At 27.1% G+C, this 14,012-nt stretch overlaps 1 protein-coding gene across 3 annotated transcripts in view; it reads left to right on the top strand.

Moving 5' to 3' along the window:
• The window catches only part of LOC129969115 (coronin-6-like), a 52,086-nt gene extending 42,850 nt beyond the window's left edge, over positions 1–9,236 (top strand). For all 3 annotated transcript variants that reach the window (XM_056083527.1, XM_056083528.1, XM_056083529.1), the window contains exons 7-11: positions 386–531; positions 2,930–2,990; positions 3,452–3,553; positions 5,252–5,368; positions 6,252–9,236. In XM_056083527.1, coding sequence (XP_055939502.1) covers positions 386–531; positions 2,930–2,990; positions 3,452–3,553; positions 5,252–5,368; positions 6,252–6,458 — 633 coding nt within the window. In that variant the 3' untranslated portion in view covers positions 6,459–9,236. The remainder of the gene's footprint in view (positions 1–385; positions 532–2,929; positions 2,991–3,451; positions 3,554–5,251; positions 5,369–6,251) is intronic.
• Positions 9,237–14,012: the final 4,776 nt, after the last annotated feature.

Genomic DNA, 14,012 nt, shown 5'->3' with positions numbered 1-14,012 from the left:
TTGGAAATATAGCTAGAATTTATATTGTAAAAATTATTTCAAAAAAGCTCTTGTATTCCAGTAGATAGGGAAGGGAAAACAAAATGGTTTTATAATAAACCATTTTGTTGATTCTGTATGCTAAAATAGTCAAAACAGTTTAGTAAACACTTCTCTCCTTAAAATATTTGTGTTAATTAATATAATTTTCTAGATTTTAAATTTTTTAAAATCCCTAATGATTACATGTAAGTTCTGAATTATATTGAAAATTAGTTGTAATTGATTTAAAGAGTTTTTCATGTATTCTATCTTTTTATAAATCAAATTTCATCTTGTGGTTTAAAAAATACTAATATATGATAATAGTACAATACAACAGATAAATAACATTTGAATTTTTTAGGGTGATAGCAATATTCGATACTTTGAAATCACTGATGAACCTCCATTTGTGCATTACATCAACACTTACCAATCCACAGAACCTCAGCGTGGTGTAGGTGCTATGCCAAAACGAGGCTGTGATATTCATCAGTGTGAAATTGCCAGGCAAGTTGTGTTCTTTAGAAATATATATATATATTTTTAATTTGTATTAATAAATTAAAATATAAGAAGTTTTTGAATACAGAAATTCTTATTAGCCAACTAAATTGTTTCTACCATAAATTAATATATAAAATGTAATTGACGATTAATGCCAAAAGATCTTGAAATTTAAAAAAAAAGAAAAAAAATATTTGTTTATTTCTATACCTGATATTTTAAAACTTTATTTATACTGAATCGTAATTTTAAGCTGCTGCTATAAATAAGATAACTGCAGATAAAGGCACTGATGGAAAGATACTGCAAAAGCATACCTGTTTTGAAATATTATTTACTTTTTCAGTTGATTAATTATATAATATTACAAGAAGTTTATTATACAGTGTATTAATTGCCAATCAAAGACACCTTATTTACAGTCTCCTAATCTCTGTTGTATTGACTTATGAATCTGTATGCCCATGGTTCAATTCCCGGGCCTAGTAGTCTAATCTAGAAATTGGCATTTTGATTCAAAATTATTTTTGTTTATTTATGTTCTTGATCCTTCTTTTAAGTTCTAGATGATTATAGAATATTTCTTCTATAAATGATGAATCTCCCAAATTGTAGGGGAAATTCTCTTTCCTTTACAAATTGCTTCAGAATAATTTACTGAGTTGCTAAATTATGTTTTTCAATTTCTTCAATCTTCATGATAACATATTGTCTTTAAAATTATTTTGAATGACACTTTGACGGGAAACACTTTTGTAATGCATTGACAGAATAATAAAGTGGTAAATTGATCCAAAAATATTTGCTTTTATAAAAAGTAATTACATAGTAGGTTTTGATGTTGCTTTATGATTTTGAAAAATTTTAACAAATTGATGGATGTGTTAAGTTACAAAGCTGGATTTTGAATGACTTTTGACAAGCTGACTTGAATGATTTGCACTTCCTTATCTATACTAATCTTAAATGTGCTATTTTCCAAATATATTGAATTGAAATTATAACTTAATTGATTTTGTACTTGTATCTAGTTTTTATCTTAAAGTATCTTTTTTATATTCATTGTATTATTAAATTAAATTAATGTTCATGAGCATTTCAATTTGTAAGTCCTGATTCAGAACATATTTGAGTTAAACCGTCGGAGTTTCAATTATATAAATATTAAGAAACATTTGTTAAAATGAATAAAATGTTAATATTGTTACTTCTGTAGACACAAAAATAACAATATTAGATAGTTAAAAGTAGGCAGCTTCCTAGGGAGCATTGCAACTTTAAGTTACATTGAAGTCATGAGTTTTGCTTTTTTAATTTTTTGTGTTATTTAATTTTACTTTCATATTGCTGTATAGTGGCCATATATTTTAACCTATTCAAATTAAAATAATTTATCTTTTAAATGCTTTCATGCTTTAAAATCGGTATTCACATCTTATAAATCTACAGTTCAAGCAAACTTTACAGTAAAACATTTTAATTTTATTGAAAAATAACTTTTTGTTAAAAATTGCTATAAGTGAAATACTAAAACCACTTATTATCATGATGGTATATCAAATTCAAATAATTTCAGTTTGTCATAGCATTTTTAATTAAAAGTTTGTAAATATAAATTAAAAACAATAAGTATTTAAACTCTTTGGTGCATGTGTAGCCTTTTTGCTACATGTTTTTATTTCCATTTATACATGACTCTTCCAAAGGATAACAATAAATATTTGGAAATATTTCTTAAAGGCTTTTTTATGAAAACTTGTAGAAAAGAGCAATAGATAGCTGTACCAGAATTAGATTTAAACTGAAAACTTGGAAAAAATACCAGGACGGTTGTTGTATGAATAGTTCTATCATTAAAAATACAATCAATATATATATATATATATTTTTGTGTTATAAAATATATATTGTTAAAAAGGATTTTTATTTTTATTGCAAAATTGTTATGTAATATCTGTCTCTGAGATATTGTTTAATTTATAATCTAACCATTATAAATTATAAAAACATATTAAAATTTATTTTTAATTTCACAAAAAATACTTTAAAATTTTTAAAGTAATTTTCTTGACTTATACACAGCTATTCGAAATACATCCTTTCTTGTAAAAAATTTTTTAATTTATGCATTGTTGGGATAAAGATGTGTTTTAAAAGTTGAATTGCTTAAGGGTCTTTATATGGTTTTATTCAGTCATGCTTTGACATATAGAAGTACTTGAAATGATTTGGTGAACTGAGTTAAAAGAATGGAACATTGGATCACTGCAATCTTTGTGGGAGATAAAAATTAGATCAATTAAATTATATTGATTTTTAAAGTATTATCTCTTATGTTTTACAGTAGATTGAATTTTATAATACTTATGACATTTTTTAAAATTCTGTTTTTGCATTTCAGGTTTTACAAATTACATTCTAGAGGCTTCTGTGAAGTTATAACATTTACAGTACCAAGAAAGGTAATTAATTTTGCTTCATTAACAATGGATGATCTCACTGAGCAAAAAAAAAAAATTGATTTGTTGATTGTAATAATAATTTTGTTTAAAAATGGATTTAAAAAAAATTGCCAAGAAGCACATGCGACACATTTATGTGAAAACATGAATTTTAATATTTTCGGCATTGAATTTTAAGATTCTTGAGATCAATTAATATTCTTTTACATAATATTTCTATATTTTTAATAACTCAATTACTTTTTGATAAATATATTTATTTTATTGTTCAATTAATCATACTTATTTTATTTCTTGGTGTTTATCTGTGGTACAATTCATTATTTAATAAAAATGAGTTTTTTTTTTAATTCCAAGTCTGCCCATCCATCAAATTATGTTTATTATTATTTATGTTATCAAATCATACTAAAAATGCACTTTAAGAATGTTTATTTTATTTTTTACACCTACTATTCTAGTCTGAACTATTTCAAGACGACTTGTATCCGGATACATTAGCTGATACACCTGCCATGTCAGCTGAAGAGTGGAAGGATGGGAAAGATGCTGAACCAGTTCTTGTAAGTATTGTAAAGCGCCATTTTAAATTTATATTTCATATGACTCAAGCATAGCAGTCTTTTGACTCGAGATGTACATTTTTGTGTCCCACTATGATAATTTCTTCTACTAATAAAGGAGCTTTGTGTATGTGTGTATATGTTGCACTCTGTGGGACAGTCCATTTGACCTAAAGTTGCTACATATGTACTTTGGAATATTACCGCAGGAAATTGGTTTTTACATTGGTTTAAGAATTTAAAAATTATTTTTAATAATATTAGATTAATTGTGGGAAACTTTTTTGTAACTTTTGGTAATTTTTTCAATGATATGCTTATTTAATTTTTAACAATACATTTTATTGTTGCATTAAAATTGAAACCATTTTCATTCCTTCATCAAATAATAAATAATTTGATTTTTTTTTCTCCATTGTTGAAAGCTAAAGAAAATACATTCTTTTGGTTATCTATCCAGTTTAAATAAGGAATCGAAATGAAATTGCATTACTGTAAGAAGCAACATATAATTTGAAATATATGACCCAGATTCTTTATTTAATTATTCTTATTTTATTCTTAAGAATTTTTTGGCACTATATTCCTAATGCAATGTCACTACTATTGTTATTGTAATGCCCTAACACTCTGGCATTATTTTACCTTGCATCCAACCATGCTTGCCTTTTCATTCACTAGATAGCCATTTGTAATCTTTTCTTAGCAATTCTCCACCATTGCAGTTAATTAACTATATTGATTAATTAATTTGTTGTTTGGAATGAAGCTATCATCTTGAGTCATTTCCCTCAACACCAAAATTTTGAAGATACTATAATGAGGTTACAGAGGTGCTCCAATTTTTTGATAACTTTACATTTAAGTTTTAATTTGCTGAGATAACATAAATTTTGTTTTGTCCCTATTCTATTCAGGGAAAAAGGGGAGAATATCCGGAAATAGTAATATTCATATAAAAAAATCAGTCATTAAGAATACATATAATTTTTTATCATGTTTTTTTTAACTCAAAGTATTCATTTATATTTTTTAGAGCTGAAGAAGAGTTAAAGGAACTAAACAATAAAATAAAATCATTATTTAAAATCATTTTTTTTCAAATTGTTAATACTGTACTTGATATTTATATATATATTTCTATTTTCTAAATTCTTTATTTTTCATATTACTTTCTATCTTTTATTAAACTATACTTCTTTTCCTCACTTTTAAGATTCTGTATAGATGACATACTTGCAATAAGAAGTCTGAAACTTAATTCTAAAAATCTCATTCAAAGATTGAAAAGGGTCTCGTAAAGTTGAAATTAAGAATAATTTATTTTTTATGAGCTAATTTTTTTCATAAACAACTAATATTCTGAGAATTTCTATTAAAGAATCATGAAATTTTTTATCAATGAATTTGTATTCCTTTTTATTAATAAAAACAGAGGTCACTTTTTGATTGGAATAAGTGTTCATAATTAGTAAAATTTTTGTTCATTAGAAATTTAATTCTGGGTATTGAAAATCTAAAATAGCCAAAAAAAACCATTCAATAGTTTGGGATTTTCAGTGGCTAAATAATTAATATATGGATGTTTCTTTGAATTTTTTTCAATTAATAAATATTAAATAAATTTAAAAATTTATCTAATTTTTTAATTATGTTTATTAAATTTTTTTTTTAATTATGTTTGTTCCTATCTTCTAGATGAGTTTGAAAGATGGGTATAAACCAAGAGCTCAAGAATTCAAATTATCTAAAAGTAAATCAAATATTTTAGACAGAATGCCTTCTAAGAGTCGAGAAAAGACCGAAAGTGTGCCAGTAAGTACCATAATTATTTTTATGTTCACTTTACTGCATTTGAAATGCTGTGTGATTTGTTGCATTATTTTTTTAAGTAGTTTTGTTTTTATCTTGTATTATAGTTTCTATTTTCCTAACACAGATGTTTCAGAACAAGGGAAAACATGTTATAGAAAAATTTAATTTTTAAAAAATGACTTTTATTAAAATTTCTATATTATAAACTTTACTTCAAAAATATAAGAAATTTTATTGATTATTCAATTTATTCAAAATGAGTCTTAAAAAAGAACAAAATGTAAATGATGGAAATATTCCTAATTTTGCAGTAAAGCTTTAATGAAAGGTAGTTATAAACTTAAATTCATGCATTACAAAAAACACCAAAATTGTAATTTTACTTAGTTTTTGTAAACGAATCTAAAGATTATATACACACAAGTTAAATAAAGTCAAATGATTGAGAGTTTTCTTTACTATATTTATGTAAATCTGTATATGTAATATGGTGGCCTGGTGGTAAGGTCTCGGCTTCGGAACCGGAGGTTTCAGGTTCATGACCCAATTCCACCGAAGAACCGTCGTGTATGGTGGTCTGTTGCACGATAAATCCGTCATGACCAAACGTCCTCCCGCTGGTGTGGTGTGGAGAGGGGGGGGGCAGCTCAGGTGTCATCCTCGTCATCTGACCGTGGTTCAAAATTACGAGGTCCTCCGTGTTGCTCAAACGGGACGTTAATATAACCAAACCAAACCAAAACTGTATATGTAATAAATCAAAGTTTCAATTATATCCATGGATGTTTTTGGAAAGTAACAATTTAGTATGATAAATTGCTGAATTCTTCCTATGCTGCAGTGTGTTAAACCATATTTTAAGATTTATAATTTTCTTCTTCAGAAAGAAAAACTCGATGAAATAATGGAAGAAATTCGCAAGCTTAAGGGTACCATACTTAAACAAGAAGTTCGCATTAGAGAACTGGAGAGGAAAGTGGAAGAGACAAAACCACCTGCACCTGAAGTGCCTCCTGAGGAAAACAGTAAGCAAAATCAAGTTAACAACAATCATCATGAGCCAGTCAGTATCCTGGTTGATGAAATTTAAAATCACTTCCTTCATGCCTTCTTTTTACAACCCAAGAAATGATCTACATTTTGTATGTATTTCTTATACACAACAGAGGAGACTTGTAACGTATTTTTTCGATTTTGCTTTCCAGCCAGAGTAGCTCTTTGCATTGTGCATGCAAAAGTCAGTTGCTGTGTTTGGAAAGTTTTTTTTTCTATTTATAGCTCTCAAAGAAACCTTGTGATATAGATGAAAAAAAAGACTACTCATTCTCATACTGCAAGTCTTGTGGGAGTAAATTGTATTTGAGTGTGTGTGTTTGTTCGATTGGTACATTTTTGGAAGTCTAATTGCCTTTTGTGATGTATGTAAATGAATTGGTCATTTAAAAAGAAACACACCAATCATTCGTAATTCTATTTTAAAGTAGTTTTTTAAAAATATTCTTATTGTAATGTTCTTTCAAAAAAAGAAAAGATTGTAAGGAATGTCATTTTAATGAACAGTATCGGAGGAGTTAAAGAAAATTTTTACTGTGCAATATTTGAATTTATAAATTATAATTTAATGAAACTGTCTAATTACAGAATAGACTGTCAAAAAGAATTTACCAATGGTAAAATTTGAAAACCTTGTGTAAATTTGCTGCTTATTTTATTAGGAGATGCTAAGGGATGTTTTTTTCTCTCTTCTCTTTAGAAAGAATTATTTTATTTGCTAGTCATATTACAAAAAAAAGTATCAATTTCTAAATTGATTTTTTATTCTTTTTTTCACATTTAGTTATTGCAATTGTATTTCAGTGAATTACAGATTTAAAATAGTTATTTTCAAATACAGAAAAGGAATTTTGAGAGAAAATATCAGTATTTTCTCCCTATTTCTGTTAAAGGTTTTATTATTGTTATTTTATTTATTTTTTTGAATGACCGATTCCTGTAGAGTGCTCAACTTTCTTAGTATTTTCATATTTAAGGATATTAATATGCCTTCAAAATAAGGTTCATATGATTTGCCCATTGAACCTTATTATTTTAATATTTCTTTAAATTTTGGAAAGAATATGTAAATAAATTACTGACAGTGTCAGTCTTAGTGTCATGACAGTAAATTTGGTACTAATATACTAAACGTTTTATGCTGTAAATATGATTGTAATGCATGATTGAGCTAAGAATTTTTCACAATATTTTTCAATACCTGTAATGCATTTTACTACAGATAACTTTTTACTATTTTATAGAAAGCTTTATTTATGATGCAGTTTCTAGCGAAATTTCTTGTGCCAATATATGCATTGTATATGTAGCACCATCTGTTTATCTATTTGTGATGTCTTGCACTTAAAAATATAGTTTTTCATCTTGATGTGATAAGCATTTTGCTTTTTAATTTTTTTTTCCCTTATAAAGTTTTCAGCTTTTATGAACTTTCTTTTTGCCAAGGAAAAATGCAGCTTGGTTTAAATCTAGAATTATAAAATACTTAATTTATTACTTTATATTTTTTGTTTGATTCTGTTTATAAAAAAATAATTAATTGCAATCTAATATATTTTTAAAGCAATCAGTGTTTAATGGAAGATTTTGAATGAACAAATTTTTTGTGTTCATGTATATTCTTATTATAATTCAGTATAATAAAATATGATTAATGAATTTTCAATTTCGGTTAGCATATCACTTGCTCAATATTGCTCAAAATAACTTCTTATATTTCCTATATGAACAATTTCTTTGTTGTATCTTTTAGGTCTTTGAAATATACAAAATGTTCAAGTTATTTTTTATGTCCATTTTAACATTTACAGACATTGTGATTTACAGTAATAACTTTAATTGTCTTAAATTGATTGATCCTAGTTCAGACTATTAAATTTCCGTAGAACAAAATTTAGAATGTAGTTGTTATATTTTGATACATTTTGTATGCTATAGTTGCAAAATGTTAGCACGTAAATTTTGGAAATATTTAAGACAGCAAGTCAGCAAAATATTAAGACAACTTATATATAAGTAAAATATATATATATTTACAAGTTTTATTAATAAATTTTAATGAAATATTTAGTAATTCAATGTTTCTTTTATTACTTCTGCTATAATGTATTTAATTTCAGCCCTTCAAAAAAATTAACTGTAAAAACAATTTAAACATTTTAAGTAAAATAAATTTTTACCTATTTTGAATGTCTTATATAAACTCAATGAATAAATATATTGTAAATTTCCTTTTTAGTTTTGTAAAATTCTTAAGTTATTAAATTTTCCAAATACTGTAATGCAGTTTTATTCCCTCTGTGATGTGACTATTCTTTACTGAGCAGAATAATTACCATTTTACCTTGGAAATATATGAACTCAAATATGAAAATGTAGTTAACCTTGTAATATTATTAGTATGATATATAGTAAATTGTATTGTATAAATATATTTGATTGCTTTTGATAATTATATTTGTTAGAATTCGGTCATGAAATATTTTTGTATGATATGTGAAGCTTTTTATTCCCTTTCTTTGATTTGTGCTTCAAGGAAATATGAATCTGATAACATTGTGCGCCAACTGGCTTTTATATGTAACACTTAAAATCTAATTTTGTGCATTGCTGTTATTTGCAAGATCTCAAAATTGATATTTTATCTGACGGAATGTTGACATATATGTACTTTCTAGCATCAAAAACGTTTAAAATAATGCTGTAAACATGTTCTCATGATTTTTTTTACAACAGAATGAATCTCAAGTGCTTTTTTAACTTTTGTATTACAATTTGTAGTATTTTTAATAAAGTAGTAAATAGCCTTACTGAACTTTTTTTTCCACGTTCACTGAATTCTCTCTCTCTCTCCTCTCCTCTACAAAATTTTCACTTATAATTTTTGATAAATTGTGTGAAAAAAGGTGGGATTTTAAAATTCTATTTTATCAGTAAAAACTTGGATCATATAAAAATATGGCAAAAATGTGTGAAAATAACTGTTAAAAATATCCAAAAATATATATTACATTGAATTAAGATGGTGGCATTCTGTGACTTCTTACAAACCTTCCTGGTGTTTATAAAGTTAGAAAAATTTTCTAAATTCTATCACGGATTTATCAAGATCATCAAGCTATAAGCCAATGCCTACACAACAGGACCAAGAAATACTCTAAAATATACATTTATATTTTAAAAATGGGTGAAATTATGTCATTTCAAACAATGAAGAATTTTATTACTGTTGCAAGTAAACATATAAGCACCAGAAATTTGAATTGTTATAGGCAATTTTATATTTATCATGCAAACATGAATACATTCGATTTCATTTAAAGATGAGTGGGGAAAATATCTAAGAATTTCAGAAATGAGTTAAATGAAAGTATAAACATTTAAAAACTCAAATGCAAACATACTTTTATTCTAATTTCTTTTAAAGAAAGCATATTTGTCTATTAAAAATGCATTAAAATCTATGAAATGAGAGTGGATAATTGGGAACAATGACCACAGAACACACTGATTAACTCTTAGTGAACTGAAAAGAATGTTCTGCTGAAGACTGATAAATACTTTCACATTTTTGAAATGTTTTCTGATGTTTGTTTACTTCAGTTCCAAATGAGTCGGAGGGGGGGGGGAGAAATGAAGCCAAGACTCGCAAGTTCCATCATTTGTTCTCTTCACAGATATATTGCTAAGTTATATATTTCTTATATCTATAGGATATAATTATTATTAAAATAATACAAATTTCCAATTTTTCGATTTTTTTTCATTAGACAAAAAAATTCTTAATTACCTCTGGTGATTTCCATCATGAGGTAATCTTTTAACAAATACATACTTTTATTTTATGCATTTGGAACAATTTTGTAGGGCGCCACTGTGTTCGGTGAGAAAATTAATCACCAGTTCAGGTAGGCAGAAATTTGTCGGGGTAGATAATTTTGTATGAACATGAAAGATGAAATGGCAGGAAGTAGTTTTAAACCTAGGACTGAAAAGCGTTCCATCCAACCATTGATGTTTTTTTTTAAGTCAAATTAACAACTGGCATGTCAAAAAAAAAAAAATTATGTAATCTACACACATTTATTTTATATATGACAGTTTTAGATAATAATTTCTTTATATGGAAAAGGGCCATGATGGCCTAGTGGCATGATTTTGACATTAGGGCTGACGAGTCTCAGGTTCGAAACATAATTCGAATTATTCATTATATATGCAGGCTTGATGCAGTTTCAATCTGAGGTCGTGGATCAACCGCTCTCTCGTTGGTGTTGCGCAGAAGTTTAGAGTAGAGATGTAAACGATATGACGCCCTAGTCATCCGATAGCGATTCAAAATTGCAATGTTTGTCCCAATGTAGTCCTTGTGTTGCTTTCTAATGGGTCGTTACTATATTTATTTAAATTGTACTTCAAATATGGGAACAAAAAAACTATTTTGAAGATGCGAAAGATAGAAACGTCATACTAATGGATGAATTTGAAGATGATGATTTTGACTTCAACAAGAAATGGAGGTTGCAAAGGGGTTTGAAGCATCCATAGCAGTTCCCAACATTGTAAAAAACTAATAATGCTAAATGCATCGGAATGAAGATTGATTATTCATATATCTGCAATTTAATCTTATGGTAATAAACTACAAGAACAAACGCTGGAACTCGATACCTTAATGGAGATATAGATTTTTGAAAATTCTGGCTCCATTTTTATCGCCAAGACATTGATTCGAGGTCTATTCAACATCCATTATAATATCTCTAAAACTACATTTCTTAACAAAAAAAACAAAAAAAAAAAGGTAATTTTACCAGAGAAGAAATATGACAAATTCTTAACAATATTTTTGAACTTCCAAGATGTGCTATTTTAGGTAGCTTCGCGTCTTTTCTACGCAATGTACATGAAGCCAAATCAGTAGGGAAAACAGCACTGTCTTCGTTATCTGATACTAGTACCAGGTGGACAAAAAGTCCATAGAAACTTGAAAAATTCATAAAACCTGTAAAATTAAGCAAAATAAAAAACGGTTTGCAGATGTAGCATCGATAAGTCACTGGATTCTTTTTAGGTAAGAAAAAAAAATCAAAAAACAGTCGATAGTAGGCGTTTTGTACATAAGTGAAAGAATAGACACTCAAATAGCAAAAATAATGTTATCAAATAATTTATTATTGCAATATATGTTCAACATGTTAACTACCACAAATGATTACCCATTGCAGGCATGTCACAAATCTAGCAACGGCTGAGTGCAGCATGTCCGGCTATATGCATAACATGTCTCGGCGGGTTGAATCTTTCAATTCCGACAGGCTGGATGGACGGGATCGATACACCCGGGATATTAAATTACTCCATAGCCAAAAGCCTGCTGGTGTCAGATCTGGAGGCCATGGAAACTTGGCTTCTCCTGCCACGGTTTCGGAAGCTAATGTTTCAATTTGGGCTGCAATGTGCTCCGAACGTATCTGCATTAGACTTGGTCGTCCGAACCTTACACGATTTTCCAGCAATCCAGTTTCCTCAAATCGCTGAACAAGCTTTATGAGGCCTGTCACTGTTAAAGGTCCTTTCCCATTTTCCTGAAGTCGGAATGTACGCAGTGCAGCAGTTGCTGATTTTTGGTTCAGGTAAAGCAGCTTCACCAACGAAGCTTTATCTTTTCCACATAGCATCCTTGTTTACTTACATAGCATGCAATGAAGAACTGATGCTGGATCAAGAGCGTAAGTATTTATAATCGCCTATCTAATTTGCATATCTCCAACTAAGTCGTTCATATCAGCGCCACCTATCGGCTGTTATTTGAATTAATTTTTTTTTCTTACCTAAAAAAAGTTTCGTGACTTATCGATGCTACATCTGCAAACCGGTTTTTATTTTGCTTAATTTTACGGGTTTTATGAATTTTTAAAGGTTTTTTGAATTTTTACCTGTTTTATAAATTTTAAAAATTGCCAAAATTAAAGAAAAAATGCATCAGAATTAAAGTGGTTGATACATTTAGAAATATAATTTTCTGAGTTTTAGAGAGAGTGAAACCATTTTTGAATATTTTCTAAAATTATCAAATAAAGTGACAAAATTTTGCTTCATATTTAATTAATAGAAATTTCTAAATAAATCGGAGATCCATTTCACAGAGTACATTTTTGTCAAATATGGTAGCCAAGTCCAACAGGTAGAAGCACACATTTACTTTAATTATTTTGCTATTAGTATTTTTATTACCAATTCTTATATTAGTAATTAATTATCTCTAAATTACATTATTGTATGAATTTCTATACAATTTGTTAATTCCTTTAAAGTAATTTCACATAATGAATTTTCTGCATCTTTTATAAACAAATTACCAGAACTGTACCAATCTGATATCAAAATAGATTATTTGATAAACTAAAAGCAGAAAAATTGATATTTAAAATTCTGCATCTTCATCGAACATTTTATGCAAATACAATTTCATTTTAAAGTTATAATTCCATTAATTTTTAGAAGAACTTTCGTTTTCTTCCCTTCATTTTTTAAAACTTATTAAAACTATTGATTTAGCATTTCCACAGTAAAACTTTATTTACTTGAGGATATTTCTATAAATTTAATAAACATGGATTTAGTTTTATATTTGGCTTTCATCTTTATTGATTATGCATATTTTCTTAACCATCTATTATTTTTTTTATGTACTTAATAATTAAAATCAATGTGATTTGGTATTTTTAAATATTCTTTTCCTTTTTTATATATATTGTCTCCTTTGTATCCATTTGATCAACAGATTCAGATCCATAAGCTTTTCAGCATTCTAAAATATATCCAAAAACATAATATATGAATCATTTAAAGTGTGGCAAAATTCCATATCATTATTGAACATATTTAGAAAATTGTTTGTTCCCATAATTTTCAGATTCTTAATTTCTTCACAAAATCAACTAATTTCTTTTTAAAAAAATGCTAGAAATAATTTTCTGTTTTGAATAATATTTTAATAAAATTCATCAAGAAATTTTGTTACTCATTGAAAGTTTATCTGCTGCTCTTTAAAACCAAAAATGTTTTCTATAATAGAAGATATGGTAGTAAGATTATTAAATTTTAATGTTTAGAATAAGTTTATCAGCCATGCAAAAAATTTTGTTCTCATACTTGATCCCTCCCTTTCCACAAGTGAGCCCATTTAATACAACAGGTTTAGAAGCAAAGTCCATTGAAAATCTAGAATGGAAGTATATTTCAAAATCTTATGAATAAATAGGATTTCTTTGGAGCTGAAATAATAATAAAGAATAGGAATTCCATACTTGATTGAAACCTAGAAAATATACTTTTTTTTACAAACATTTTTCATTTTTAATAATTGAATTTTTTTAATATTTATCAAGAAAAGCATTTAACCACTGCTCTAATAATTCAAATATCTAAAGTTCTAACTAATCCTATAAAGAAAATACTTTAGATTTGAGTGAAATTACAGATAAAATTAATCCTCCATACAGTCAAAAACTCATCCATGATAGACGAAAATAGATAAACTGCCTCCTCGCTTTAAGAAATAAGAGCTTCATAATCTAAGGAAAAT

This window comes from Argiope bruennichi, chromosome 5 (genome assembly GCF_947563725.1).
Source record: "Argiope bruennichi chromosome 5, qqArgBrue1.1, whole genome shotgun sequence".
Lineage (NCBI taxonomy): Eukaryota > Metazoa > Arthropoda > Arachnida > Araneae > Araneidae > Argiope > Argiope bruennichi.
This window is presented reverse-complemented; position numbering and strand designations above follow the sequence as displayed.